This window comes from Microtus ochrogaster, linkage group LG10, assembly GCF_000317375.1.
Source record: "Microtus ochrogaster isolate Prairie Vole_2 linkage group LG10, MicOch1.0, whole genome shotgun sequence".
Lineage (NCBI taxonomy): Eukaryota > Metazoa > Chordata > Mammalia > Rodentia > Cricetidae > Microtus > Microtus ochrogaster.
In genome coordinates this window covers 16,702,753-16,717,663 of record NC_022035.1, presented here as the reverse complement: position 1 = coordinate 16,717,663, position 14,911 = coordinate 16,702,753, and the positions used below count along the sequence as shown (strand labels likewise).

Below are 14,911 nucleotides of genomic sequence, written 5' to 3'. Positions count from 1 at the left end.
TTCCTGGGTCATAAGCATCAGAATCCAAAACTCTGTTTTAGGTTGCATGTTTCATATTTTTGAAGGAAACCTGAAATATGTTAACATAATTGCCATAGTCTGCATTTTAATTTTTGCTACCATAAATTATCCAACCATGAAATTTTCCCAAGAAATAATAGTTAATAGTTGCTAATTATTCAGATACGGATTTGAAGCATGAGATAATATTGTACTCTCAGATTGTGCATACTAAAATTTGTGTTAATTTCCCAGTGACCCATACAATCTTACAAAAAATAAAGTTCCTAACAAAAGAGGAAAAACATTTATCATATTGCAAATAATTTGAAAAAAGAAATTGGCTTGCAAACAATACTTTTTTTCTTGGATAGACCACTCAGGGCTGCAGAATTTGCTGTGATGCTCCTGCCTATCGGATTTTTTCTGATCAGTTACCTAGTTTCTAGCAGTCAAGTGAAGGTTCCATATGGTCCTAGTCTGATGCAAGTCTAGGAGGGGGTTGGTCATTTCAAAGGTTGGGATTCTGTACGTGTGACTTAAGGGCGGAGGCGCTGACACATTCTCCCTCCTCCCGGGGAAGTCACTCAGCCCCTGGCTGAGGACGCGGCAGGCAGCTCCCACGTGGCAAGTGCAGATTGAGCAACGCAGGGCTGGAGTCTGAGGCGACCGGGGAGGGTGGCGGCGCCGGCTCGGTCCTCCACCGCCAGAGGGCGTGCGCGGCTGCGCGGCGGCGGGGCCCATTGGCGGCGGCGGGCAGCGTGGGAGGAGGCCTGGGGCGAGCTGGCTTCCTCCTAGGCGCGGGCGAGCGCGGGGCCCGGCGGGACGAGCCGGAGGGAGCCGAGGCGCGAGCGAGAGGCGGCGGCGGCGGCGGCGGAGGAGGAGGAGGAGGAGGAGGTTCCAGTCGGCCTCCGGCAGGACTAGCGGCGGCGCGGCTGCTGGCGGGTGAGGCTCGGGCAGGAGGCGGGCTTGGGCGCGGCTGGGCGCGGAGGCAGGAGAGGAGCTCCAAGCCGGCTGCCTGGCATCCCGATGCGGGTCCCGGCTGCTGCTGCCGCCGCCGCCGCGGATCCGGGCCGTGCGAGCATCCGCGGCCCGCACGGCCAGCGGCGTCTGCACCTGGCTCCGGGTCGCGGTCGTCCCCGGGCTCGAGCTGCACGCACCTGGAAGCCGGGTGTGCCCCTGGCTGCCGGAATCCCGCAGGCTGAGCCTTCCCGGAGAACGGGATGGGATGGGACTTGCAAGGCTGGACTTGAACTCCATGCAGGGCCGGCTTGACTCCCTTGTAAAGTTTAAAGGCTCTGCCCAGCTGGAGCCACTTGCAAAGCCACTTTCTCCCTTTGCAAGCTAGCCCGTTGGTGTTTTATATCTTTGATGAGCGCTGTTTGTATTATCTCATTTTTTTCCCCTGATGTATTCATAGCTGTAGTACACATGATGGTCAGTGCCATTATGCCTAAATAACGAGGGACGGTTGGACTGTTTCAGATTGATGTGTCCAGCCGTAACTTGGTGGAAGTCGTCAGCCTCAACTTACAATCACTTCCTATAATACAGAACTGATAGAACTTTTGCCTTGCTTCTTTTTAGGCAGAAATACATGGATACAAAGTCAGTACTTTGTGTCTTTACTATCTCAGTTACCCGGTATTTTCACGCACGTATTTTTCACAACTCCAGGGACCTATTGCTACTCACATTCTACGTATTAAAATAAGAGTTTCGTGAGATATTAAGTAGAATTGGATGATAATGGTAGATTCCGGGCCTGTGAGATTCATTCAGGACCAGGATAGACTGTTAGATTTCCCAAGACTTTGGAGACATTGTTGCCTACACAGTGACTTAGGGAGTACAGAGAGATTTCCATTTAATGCAGAAAATACAGTTAATAACTTTCCCGTTGCCGCTAAATGGGAAAGTGGCGGAATGGGTAAGTTAGCCTTCCTTAAGCTACTGTACTTCTGTTTCTGGAGGATGCTAGTCTGGTAATTTCTCTGGCAGTCTACTAGGTTTTGTTTTTAGCTTTATGCGAGTGATTAGGGCTGTTTCACAGATTCTTAAAAACGTGTTCTCTATTAGAAACGACCATTCTTCGTATGAAGAAATAACATAAGAGGGCAAGATAAAAATTCCTTCAGTCAGTGACTTTCAGTGTCTCTCTGCATGGTGGAGATGAAAAGCTACAGAGAGGGAAATTATGTAAACCCGAGTGATTGCCACAAACTCTTAGTGTCGCACTCTCTGTTTTGTCTCCCCCTGCCCCTTTGGTACCCAGTTGAGCATCTTGTGTGCTAGTTAGATGGATGCAGGAGCATCCGTACTTAGCAATTGAGTTCCTGGTGGTTTTCATCACATCTCCATCAAGCTTGTTAAGATTGTGCTGTGGGGATCAGCTGTGCTGACTAATGGCACCTGCAATTAGTGGTCTTGGGATGAGTTTCGAAGGGCATTGGACAATAAAAAATAGGAGCTTGTAAAATTGTTTTAGCTGATACATTTTTCTTTTCCTCTGTGGCTTCTTTCTGTGCTGTGCCAATGGCTCCTGACCTGCCTTTCTGTTCGGGCAGGTCGAGCCCTTCTCAGAAGTGGTTTGGCTGCTGAAGCCTGTCAACCTTGGTGTGTTTCAGTTTTCCCTTTGACCTCAAGTGTAAAGGAAGTGTCTGTGTAGGGGAATCCTGAAACCCGAGCTTAAGAAGCTGCAAATCCTTATCAAGTGTAGTGTAAAGTAGTTGCAGGAAGTGACAACCCTCGCTACACGGGGTGTTGATTTGTGCCTCCCTTTCTTCCGTGTTTTCTTTCTTAAAAACAAATCAAAACCTCAACAGTGTGTATACTGAAATGTCATACCCTACTTTGTTCCTCCTACAATTAAAACAGAGTTTTTATTTTTGTCATTCTTTTCGAAAGAAGTTTATTTTTATTTTTCTTTGTTCCTTTTCGTATGTAGGAGGCGGGGGAAACACCCATGGTGTGGCTCATGTGTGGGGGTAAAGGACAACTTGTAGGAGCTGGCTTTCTTTCTGGGACTTGAGCTCTGGGTGTCAGGCTTGTCAGCAAGCACACTTACCTGCAGAACCACCTTGCTGCCCCTTTGTACCTTTTTCTTGGTAATATCTGTCTGCCCGTCTTTCCCGTAATTGTATATGGTAGGATTAAGGTTTTTAAACATGCTAGTTTGTAGGGCTCTGCACTGTTTTTTTTTTTTTTTTTTTTTTTTTTATGTTCTGGGTTCTAGAAAAGCGAATCACCATTTCAGTTTTTCAAGTGGCCGTTAGATTTTTGAACAGAATTCTGCTTTGTAGAGGAGAAGACCTGGAAGATCTGTGGGAAAACATGTGGGCAGTTTAGGCCTGAGGAATCTGTTTTAACGGTTGCCAAGGAGTTCTTTTTCTTTTCCTCACCGCTCTCCAGCTTCCCTGCCTGCTTTCCCCTCTTCCACCTGGCAGACCTGGCCCCGGGGACAGACAGCCCATTTCCATCCGTGCTTCAAAGAAGAACGAACATTCCTGCCATATGACTTGTACTTTGGGTTTTTATTTTGTCTTGGATCCGCCTTGGTTTTCATTTTTATTTTTTTCCCCCCTCTCTTAACTTTTCCTCTGTGTGGGTTTGGTGTGCTGTTACCCTGAAGCTCTCAGCTCTAAGTCCCAGAGAGACTCGGTCCAGAAGCTTGTTAAACGTGGAGGATTTTAATGCCTGCTCCGAGGAGTCTGATCCTGCAGGTCTGTAGGAGCACAGGAATTGGCTTGTTCAAAGGCACACTAGTGCTTCTGACCTCCCTGGTGTGGGTAACACTTTTGTGAGACCGTAAAAGAGCGTGATAGGGTGTGTCACTGAATCTTCACAAAGACAAGTGTGTTCAGGACCCTCTCTGCATTTAGACTGTTAATGGGAAAAGCAGCGCGTTTCTTAAGAAAGGATTTTAGGTGTTTGGGGCCTCAGGGCTGCTCTTGCGATGTTAAAGAGTTATTGTGAAGGTTAGGATATAAGATAAGAACAGTTCTACTGGAGTTTGGGGAGATCTCTCACTCTTCAGAGTGCTTGCCAGGGGATCTCTGGGACTCCCTGGTTGGTCCATCTAGCCTAAAGAGTATCCAGTTTCAACGAGAGACCACAGGGACTAACCAAGGAAGACAGCTGACAGTGATGTCTGGCTCCACACACATGCATGCGTACCCTCCCACACAGTACATGCGTAGACCCACACAGGTGTGTGCACACATCAATACCGTGCACAGACAATTGTTCCATTACTATTTCTTCAAATGTTCAACCACGTGAGGTGTTTGGAGGAGTTGATGGACGGGGTCCTGCCCCGACGTCTGATTGTAATGAAGATTGGGTTCGTGGCTGAAGTGTGCCTCGGGTGTACCTGGTGTCGAGCTCTCTAGCCCTGCTGCTCATTCCCATCCATTTATGCAGTCGTGGCTTACTAGAAAGTCCTGTAGTACGCTGAAATATTTCCTTCGTGTAGCACGCACAGTAGGTGTGGCCGGTCCATTTGACCTGTAGCTTTTTATCAGTTCTTTTTAATAATCCTCACTCATTCCCACTTCACTGACTAAATAGCCTGACTCGCGATGTGACTCGCGATGTACCCTCCCGGGCAGAATGGTTTTGAGATGTAGTGGCAATAAAGGTTAACCAGTCCCTCTCAGAAGAGACCCATACTCTGGCTGCCAGCTCAGGAAAATGAAAAGCTCGGATGGCGTTTGTGATCCTACTACACCCGTCTTTCTGTATCACTGAGAAGTGGGTGCCGAATAGCCCTACGTGTATTTGAGCTTCCTTCATGGATGAAGAAAGTTGGTTTGCTGTATTACTTAGGTTGAGGGAAGAATTCTCTCTTTTATTTTCTTTTTAATCCCATAAGCGTTTTGTTGGAAAACTGGTTAAGTGCATGTGGATCAGCCGGCATGCTTCCGCCGTCAGCCCCATGTCTTGGAGGGGCAGAAAGAATTCTAGGTCTCTTCCTGGTTTCTGTAGTCTCCAGAGTTCTGCTAGGAAATGGCTAACACTGAGCTGTCTGGGGTTGCAACACTGCTCGCGGAGTGTCTGTCAGGCTTGACTGCCTGTTGTTGCCTAGCCTGGGCAAAGTTGGCCTAGCCTAGGCACCTTCCGTCACCTGTTTTTAAGTAGAGACTGTGTATTAGAGAGTGTTTGCCAGTGTAGGAGAGTGGATCTTTCTCCGGGCTGCGGTAGATCAGATAACAGGTTTCTGGAGTGTTCTTCCCTGTTGCTAACCAGGAAGAGCAGCTGAAAGGGAAGGTTTAAGGACAGTTTATGTGGGTGTGGAAGACAAGACAGTGAAGTCTCCCGAGTACAATCCTGTTTTGTCTCATCTCCACGTTGCATTGGCTACAGTCCGTGGGAAGTAAGAACACTCTGGACTTGGGTTTTCACTTTCCCGCATTTAGATGTTAAGCCTGCTTCAAATGAATTTCCACTTTGCGCTACCGAAGACAAGCAAGAAAAACCGTGGGATGTTGATTCAGATACCTGAAAATTCAGAGACGGGGAGGTGGCCCAGGCTAGTGATCCCAGCATTCTGGAGGCTGGAGACTGAGCAGGGGGAGTGAGGTGTTTAAATTCTGTCACAGACAAACAAAAAAGAGCAGCTAGGCATAGAACATCTGCATCCCATTCTTCCCAGAGTTTTTCATTAGAACAATATTCTGAAGGGTGGTGGCGCATGCCTTTAATCCCAGCACTCCAGAGGCAGAGGCAGGCTGATCTCTGTGAGTTCAAGACCAGCCTGGTCTACAGAGCTAGTTCCAGGACAGGCTCCAAAGCCACAGAGAAACCCTGTCTCGAAAAACAAAACAAAACAAACAAACAAAAATTCTGAAGAGATTAGTCTGCTGACTCATTATTTAAAAGTTCTTGGTCTATGGCTTTGTAGTCTTCCATTTGGAGTACCACTTAGCAGAAGTAAAACTTTTTTTTTAATGTTCTTTTGCTTAATTTTTTTCCCCTTCCTCTACTCAGAATACGAGATTAGTTTGTTGTAGACAGAAGGCTTTTCTTTGTCTTGCCTGCTCCCCACTGGACTGGTTTCTCTCCACCCCTAGGTCCCGCCCGCTAGTTCCTGCAGCTGTTTATGAAATAACCACCCAGAGGCTTATTATCAGTCACAGTTATTTGGCCAATGCCTTCTTATTGGGTAGCTCTAACTATTAAGTTAACCCATTTCTGTTAATCTGTCTATTGCCACGGAGTTGCAGCTTACCGGTGCCGCATGTTACTCTTTCGGGTACTACATGGTATCTCCTCTGCTCCACCTGTGCTCTCTCTGCATCTTTGTTTGGACTTCCATCTGGCTTTACTCTGCTAAGCCATTGGCTGAAACAGCTTTATTCATCAACCAATACAAGCAGAAGGACCTCCCCCATCGGTTTGTTTCCCTAAAAACGTGGAAGACTTTTTCATTGTTAGGAAACCATGAATGGTTTTTCCCTTCCCATAGCTTTCTTGTTCCTTTTGTAGGGCTTTGTTTTGTGTTTGGGGATAGAGTCCCGTGCAGCTCATTCTGTCCTGAGCACCCTGTCTGAGCAAGGACGACTTTGGACTCTTTGCTCCCTTCCCTTTCCCTCCTAAGTGCAAGGATTTACAGGTGTGTGCACCGTACTTGGCATTTTGAAAGCTCACTCTGTAGATTATTTTTTAAAAACACGTGCCTGGTAGGATTCAGTACCAAAGTATCCTGCCAATATTAAGTCATTTTTCAAGTTAATATTTCTGTTAAGCACTCAGTGTTGACATCTTTAGTCATTTGATGTTAAGATCTCTTAAGTTCACAGTAGCACAGCAATAACAGCTTAGGCTGCATACTGAGTTATTGTCTGCTCTTGTTTTGTAGCACGGGAGGCCTTTTGCTGTACCATTGGACTAAGTCCTTGCCCTTGTTCTGCTGTTTTTGTTTGAACAGGGTTTCAAGTAGCCCCGCTGGCCCTCAATTCATTTTGTAGCAAGGGGTGATCTTGAAATTTGAACTTGACATCAGTCTTACTCATTGTCCCGTTGCTGTGAGGAGACACTGTGACCAAGGCAACTCTTAGAAAAGAAAGCTAATTTAATTTAATTGGGGGCTTGCTTGCAGCTTCAGAAGTATAGTTCGTTATCATCATAGTGGAGCAAGACAGCTCACGTGGCATTGGAGCAGTAGCCAAGAGCTACATCCTGATCCTCAGACTGAGAGAGAGAGAGAGAGAGAGAGAGAGAGAGAGAGAGGGAGAGAGAGAGCAGTGTTTGTGTGTCTGGGGGCTTGGTGGACTTTTGAAACCTCAAAACCTACCCCAGTGACACTTCCTCCAAGGCCTCTTAGTCCTTTTTTTTTTTTTTTTTTTTTTTTTTTTTTTTTTTGGTTTTTCGAGACAGGGTTTCTCTGTGGTTTTGGAGCCTGTCCTGGAACTAGCTCTTGTAGACCAGGCTGGTCTCGAACTCACAGAGATCCGCCTGCCTCTGCCTCCCGAGTGCTGGGATTAAAGACGTGCGCCACCACCGCCCGGCTCTTAGTCCTTCTTAAGTGCCTCTCCCTGACGACTGAACATTCAGATCGTTGAGCCTGTGGGGGCCATTCTTACTCAAACCACCACAGCACCTCCACCTCCTGAATGCTGAGCTTGTAGGCACTCATCACGGTACCTAGTTTTTGTGGTGCTTGGGGATCAGACCCAGGGTTCAGTACATGGTGAACAGGCACTGCTGACACTGCTCATGAGCCCTAGTCCTAGTACTGAATTTTAAAAACTTTTTATTTGTTTGGTTTTTTTTGGGGGGGGGGAACACAGGGTTTCTCATGACTCTGCAGCAAGTGCTTTAGCCACTGAACCATCTCCCCAGACTAGGAAATGTATTTAAGAGCGAAGTTATAAAAACTGGTCAAGTATCAGGCACAAAGGTACCCACTCTTTTTAAAAGCCTGTCACCAAAATGATCCCACATCAGTGCTTACGTAAGAAGAGTGAGTGCTGTCACCTCCTTCCTGTGAGCATGATCGTATCATCAGGGAAACAGAATTGGGTAACCACTTCTGTCCATGTCTTTCTGTCTCCAGCAGTGGGTTTTGAAACGGGACCAGGTCCAGATTCACCGTTGCCTTTGTTGCAAGCATATAGCTCCTGCTATAGGAAGTAACGGTGTTACCATTTGAAAGGGATTTGTTCTGCTTCTCATGGGTCCATGCTGATGAAATGTCTGGTCGAGCACAGAACTTGGTCAACGCTTTTACGCTTTTCCGCAACAGGCCTCTCTTCTGAGATGACTTGCAGAGGCAGATTATATTTTGATTACTCTCCAAATAATCTAGCAAAAAAATGTTCCACTATTTAGGTACTATTATGGAAGTTTTTCAGTCTTCTGTTTTATTTTTCTCTGATAAAAAAAATGTATTACTCTTTATTGAGGCTCAGCTAATCAGTTGCGTAGTCCTGTGTGGTCTTCCGGCCAGAATCATTTTTCAGAGTAGGTTGAAAAATAAAATTTTAATATTTCGTTGTCCATAAAGTTTTATTAAAACACAGTTGCACCAGACCTGGTGATGCACTTGGGAGGCAGAGCCAGGCAGATCTCTTTAATTCGAGGTCAGCCTGGTCTACGTAGTAAGTTTTAGGCCAGCCTGGTCTATCTGGTAAGACCCTAACTCAAGAACAACAGTAAAAACCCAAAGCCACAATGCAGTTGGACCATCCATCTTCATCTCATCTAGCAATGGGTATAGAGTTGGGATAGAAATTGTGGCCTTCGAAGCCAAAGCATATTTTCGGTCTGGTTCTGTCTGGTCCTTTTACATAGAAGGGAAGTTTCTGGGCTTTTGCCTGGCAGTAGTCACATGTATAGTGCTGTATGGTATTGCAGTGTGTGTGTGTGTGTGTGTGTGCGTTTCCTTTTTTTTCCTCTCTCTCTGTCTTTCTTTTTGAGATAGGATCTCACTATTTAGCTCTAGCTGTCCTGGGACTCACTGTGAAGAGATCTGCTTGCCTCTGCCTCCCAAGTACTGGGCCTTTCACAGTGTCTTTAACAGTGCACTTCTGTGTGTAGTTGGCAGAACAACTTACCCTAGTGACTCTTCTAGATGTATGTAGCTCCTTCTGCTCTCAGTACCAATCCATTTTTCTCTAGTGCAGTAAATGCTCAGAGGGTGAAAACTTGGTTTTTCACCTCCTGATCATCAGTCCAAGTTTGCCTGAAAAATTAACTGATGTATAGGTGATAGATATATACATATGCAAATATATGTATGTGTGTATGTGGATAAAAAGAAATGTATGTATTCTGTGTAGTAAGCTAGCTACATTTCTGTAGCTCTATTATTTATTGCACGTATGTTGCAAATTATTGGAAGAAATGGACTCACACCTTTCCAGAGGCTGAGAGATCCAGGTTTTGCACTGGTATATTATTGTCATTAGCAGTGCAGCAGAACTGGTGGCGCAGCCTGCTTGTGCACTGGTCTCCCAGCCTAAAGACAGGCAGAGAGCATTGTCTCCCTATTAGAAAAGGCAGTGTTTCTTCCTCTACTCAGATACCAGGATAAATGCAAAAGATGTGTCCTTGGAGGGTGATGGGAGTTCCTGCCAGCCAGAAAACAAGTGAGTTTTCCATCAGTTTCCAGGTGGGTGTCCTCCCATCTACTTGGAGACAGTGTCAGGTCTCCTGGGTTGAGGGCTCAGTCTCTAGACTACCTCCCCACTTCAGATGCCAATTACAAGTCCTGGCTGCTGTTTTACATTCGGGTCTGCTGGACCAGTTATAAACTGGGACCCCTACAACCCCTCCCCGAGGCTCTAGTAATCTGAGTGGTTTATACGTAATGTTCACGGCATTAGAAACTATCAGAGGCTGTTAGAATCTACGCTGGTGAACAGATGGAGAGGCTGGGGTGTGGGAAGCAGAGACAGAGTTCCCGGCCACCTTTTGGTGTACAGTGGAGCCTCAGTATTGGGCCTTGTGGAAGCCTTCTGGGCCCTGTCCTGAGAATTCATTACATAGTCATGACTGAAGCGTGGTCAGCTGTGTGGAAATGTGGTTGGACAAAAAGGAAATGAACTACTGCCTGTAGACTGTATGGGGTTCCTCCACCCCCATTCATCTTGGCCTCTGCAGCACCCTCAGGCCTGAGGAGGACCTTCTAACCTAACAGACAAAGCTGCACAGAAAAGTTTCTTGTGGCTAGCTAGCATCAACATAGAAAGGTAGTTTAGGTTTCTATCTTTTGCAAGGGAGAAGCTATCTAGGCTAGCAGATTACTAGATAGTTCTTACTCCCTGCCTAATGGGATGGATTTGGGGTCATGAACTATGGACGCTCACAGGTACAAGGAGATACTTATCAGCACCTGGGTTGTCTTGTCTGGATAGGATTCCCACTGAGGAAGGCACTTTGCTTCCCTCGTTCTAGATTCGATTGCTAACCATCCAGGAAGGTCCTTCCAGCACACCCGGAATGGTGCTTACTTACAGGCAGCTTGTGGCCCTATCAGGTTGGCACATGAAATTCCCCATTACAGACAAGTCTTTTGTAGCTTAAGTCTCTTGAGAAGCTCCTGCTCCCCAGGGGCTAGAAAGGTAGCTCAGGGGTTAAGAGTACTTGTTCTTACAGAGGAACTGGGTTCACACACCAGCAACCACAGGTGGCTCACAGTCTTCTGTAACTCCTGTTCCAGGGGATCAGACACTGTCTTCTGAACTCTGTGGGCCATGCATGTACATGGTGCTCAGACATATATACAGAACATACATACATACAATAGAAGAATTAAATTACAAAAGAAAAGCCCTAGCCGACTTAAATATTGGAACCATCTGAATTTAGTTGGTTTTGGTTAAAATTGTGATTTGGCCAGCACTGACTTAACATTGCATTAAAGTAAATAGTGATTCTCTGATTTGTGATGGCTCAGTGGTTAAGGGCACTGCCGGCTCTTCCAAAGGTCATGAGTTCAATTCTCAGCAACCACATGGTGGCTCACAACCATCTGTAATGAGATCTGGCGCCCTCTTGAGGAAGAGACCTGGTCAATCGTCCTCATCAACTTAGACCGTGAAACCCAATACAGACAAGTTCAACAGAACCGCCATATACGGGCTGCCCATGTTTGCTTCAGCATTGCCAGGGCATAAACTTCATTTCAATCTCATATTTTCTTTTGGCTGGATTAATTTTATTTTTAGTATTTTGCTACTTTATTTATTTGAATGCATGTTTTCTTGCATCATTTTAGTCTTGAGGTGGTAGTGGGGGTTTCCAGCACTCACACTTAAGTCAGTTTGACAAGCTGTCAGATCTCTGAAGTGGCTAGTTTGCAGCAGAGAGCCTCAATTCCCAGATCAATTTGCAAAAGCCAATTTGATTGACATGGTATTTGTCCACAAACTGTTATACTTGAGTACGTCAGTGTGCAGGAGGAGAAATGGAACAGGCTTTCTTTGTGAGCGTCCCTGCTCTTCTCAGGACAATAGACAAACCCCTCTTCCTCCCTTGTAAGGCCACCCCAATAGCCCGGGCAGCTAGAGAGCTGGTGGGAAGATAACGGAAAGACAGCCCTTCTTGATGACTGTTTTTCTGGCCTGTTTTCTCCGGGAAGAAATGGGAAAGTCATTTGATCGGCGCTTTTCATTACTGTTGGTTCTTGTTTTAATGAATTCTAGACAGGTTCTCCATATTCACATAGCAGCCCAGTTTTGAGTAACAAAATTTTATTAAATTGGACAAAGCCCTGTAGTTGGGCCAAAGGAAGTGTTGAAGTGAGGACAGCCAGATAAGTGGGGTTGGCCCCTCCTAGTATCTACTTTAGGGTCCCCTTTTCCCTAGGCCACTGCTCCTTCGGCCAGGGGGCAGTGTGGCCCTCCCTGCTTTGACCTTCAGGTGACACTGCACCTTTCATTTAGCGTCTCTGTCCATCTAAAATGCTGAGACCTCTTTTGATCTAGCCTTACACTTTTGGAGTGTTGAATTTATTAAGTATCCTGTCTTGAATATTTACATGTTCAAGAATATTCTGTTACTTAATATTCTGGTTTTGGGAGTTCTATTTTTTGTTTGTATCTCTACCTCTTCCTAAGTACGTAGATTAGCATTCTGAGCTTTTAGCCGAGGCCTTTTTATTCCTTCAGTGTTGTGTTCATTGCCTCTGAACCTGTCCCTTCTTGATTGCCTGAAGTCTTCACGAGCTGTTTCTTCCCCTGCCCCAGATTGTAATAAGTCCTCAAATGCTCTCTAAACAGCCAGGCTTGGTTTAGAATTAGCACATCATAAACACATGCCATACTTTGCCCTCAAATCTCTTCCCATACTCCTGCTCTTCGGATTTACACTTTTGCATCATTAAAGATGCAAGAGAGTTAATTAAGGAAATCAATTAAAGATGTGTTAATGACTGAGGCACTTTGATGGGATTTTAATATAGAAATTTTCCTAAATGTTAATCCCCTACGATATTTTAATGGAGAACCATTGTATTCACAAACGTAATTGCTGCGATGGAGCCACGGCCTGTGATGAGTTCAGAAGCAGAAGGGCTGGCAGGAGCAGGCAGGCTGCTGGTGACTGTAATGCAGGTTTGGTCTCCCCCTGCAACAGAAGCCGAAGGAGAACAGCAGGTGTCTGGTTCCCAACTGCTTATCACATTTTCAAAGAGGTTTTCCTAGGCTACACTCAGATAGGAGTGGGATTCTTTTAGCATATGAAAGGGGAGGGAAGGTCATGTGTGTGTTGTGAATGCGGAGTTCAGTTTCTCTGCAAGCCAAAAGACGATTTATAACCTGTAGGACAGAGTTCTCTAGAGAAGCCAAAGGGCTCCCTGCCCGCCCCCCCCCCCTTTGTGTGAAGTGTAAACTTCAGTGTGATATGATATGCTAACCAGTGTTTGAGTCTAAATGTAGTGAGCTCCTGAAGGATGTGTCATCTCTGAGCATAATAGTTATCATGTGTAGACACGGGTACAACGGGAGCAAAGGACACGGCCAGTGGGAGGCGCAAGCAAGGCAGCTCTTTTTAGCTATTTTTTTTTAATGGCCAGTGGAAGGAGTGGCCAGTATTAAAGAGTTTTTTTCATTAATCATTGGTATTCATAGTATAAATACTTAGACATATCATGGTATTTACTTAATTGGCTTCATGTATACATTCTAAAATAATCTAAAGAGAAATATTCATTGTATAATTCATGGTGTTTGTCTTTTTCTTTTGATATTAGGACCTTATTTCTGAGACGTGCCCTAGGCTGGATAAGCAAAAATGAGGATAGCAGGTAAGACATGTAGTCCAGTGAAACTAATTTTTTATTTTATAATTTATTTTATAACTTGTTTGCTCAATAATGACTAAAGGAGGGGGTTCATAATTCATTGATTCTTCTTCATCCTCCTCTCCCCAATCCCCTTTTTGTGGTGGGTCTTGCTTCCCAGTCTAAGCTGGTTCAAGGTGTCTTCCTGCCTCAGAGATTATATGCAGGTGCCGCTATGTAATGTTTGTGAAAGTTAAGTACCAGGCTAAAGTAAATTAAATCATGCTTAGCCTTTCTTGTTCTACATAGTCAACAAATCTCACGTATGCATTACATGGATTTTTGTAGATGAACCTCTTACTGAAATTATTCCAAATATTAATGTTTATTTTTGTGTGGTAAGCTTATTTGTCTAACAGTACATATAACATACTCAAAGAATGATTTTTAAAATGTAAAGAGACTTACTTTTCCTTGCTAAGTTCTGGGGGTCAAGAAAAAAAGAAATTCTAAAATAGAACTCTTTCTGGTGTGCAGTCAAGTGTGACATACATGGAGAATTTACTAAAGTGTGGTTTGGCTTTGAATTCTTAGTCTACGTATAAATCCAGAACACAAACGGCAGTCTGAAGTAGCGTGTTATAGACATTGAAAGTCCTTGCTAGATGGCCGTAGTACTAATGTCAGCATTGATAAGCATTTTTAGGGGATAGACCCATAAACACCAGTTCTCCTTTCTGGACCTGAAAGTGAAAATACATGTGTTTCTGCTATGGGGCCTCCAGCCATAGCTTCCCCACCCCTGAAGGCACATTGCTCTGAGGAATTCCACTAAATGCGCGTGACAGGAGAAAACAGGTTGCTCCTCCAAAATCGTGATAATTAGTCTTTTTTTTTAATTGTCATTTTCTTAGAAGTATTTTTTTCATAGAGTCACCTCTCAGAGATGCCAGAGGCCGAAGCAAAGGGACAAAAATCCCTCTTCTTAGTTTGCTTACAGTTGTATAGACTCTTAACAGAGCTGATCAAACACCGAGATTACTGAAACCATATTAACCAATGCTTGCTGCGAATGCTTTTGTAGAAATTTGAAAAGTCGAACTCTATTTGCTGTGAAGTTACACTGTGCGGGAAGAAGATTCCAGAAACCAAGAGCTTGCTTGTTTTTAAAACCTGGGACTCTCGTTGGCTTTGCTTTTCTTTTCTGGATGCTCTTGGGGTCAACAGGACGATGATGTATAACTGTGGTCCCCTGAGTATTTTTAAATGCTCTGTTTAAGTGTGCTAACCAAAGCAAGTTCTTGATTTGCACATAATTCTAAATTCATTTTCAGGAAAATTAACTTTGCCATCTAGCTTTTATGTTTGTCCTTTCTTGGCATATATCTTGGGGAGGGGGCTGCCTTTAATGGGCAAATAAGGAAGATTAGTTATTATTGGTTCACAGCTTTGAACTAATTAATATCTTCTGAATGAATAGTATCTGGTTGCTCACGTAGCCTGAAATGTAATGATCTTTAGTTTATAAACGTAGGAACAAACTCAGAGCAGGGCTGTCAGTGACTGAAGGAAGAGGAACTACACACCATGCCAGGAATGGGTGTTGTGGTGCGATACGGTGATCTCCTCCAAGGCTGGCATTGGTGCGATATGGTGATCTCCTCCAAGGCTGGCATTGGTGCGATA

General features: G+C 45.0%; 1 protein-coding gene across 1 annotated transcript in view; it reads left to right on the top strand.

Annotated features, from left to right (window-relative positions):
- The first annotated feature begins 866 nt into the window (after window positions 1-866).
- Window positions 867-14,911, top strand: part of Fam3c (family with sequence similarity 3 member C) — a 43,946-nt gene continuing 29,901 nt past the window's right edge. The window contains exons 1-2 of the mRNA XM_026787516.1: window positions 867-945; window positions 13,196-13,249. Of these exons, the coding sequence (XP_026643317.1) occupies window positions 13,237-13,249 (13 nt within the window). The 5' untranslated portion in view covers window positions 867-945; window positions 13,196-13,236. The remainder of the gene's footprint in view (window positions 946-13,195; window positions 13,250-14,911) is intronic.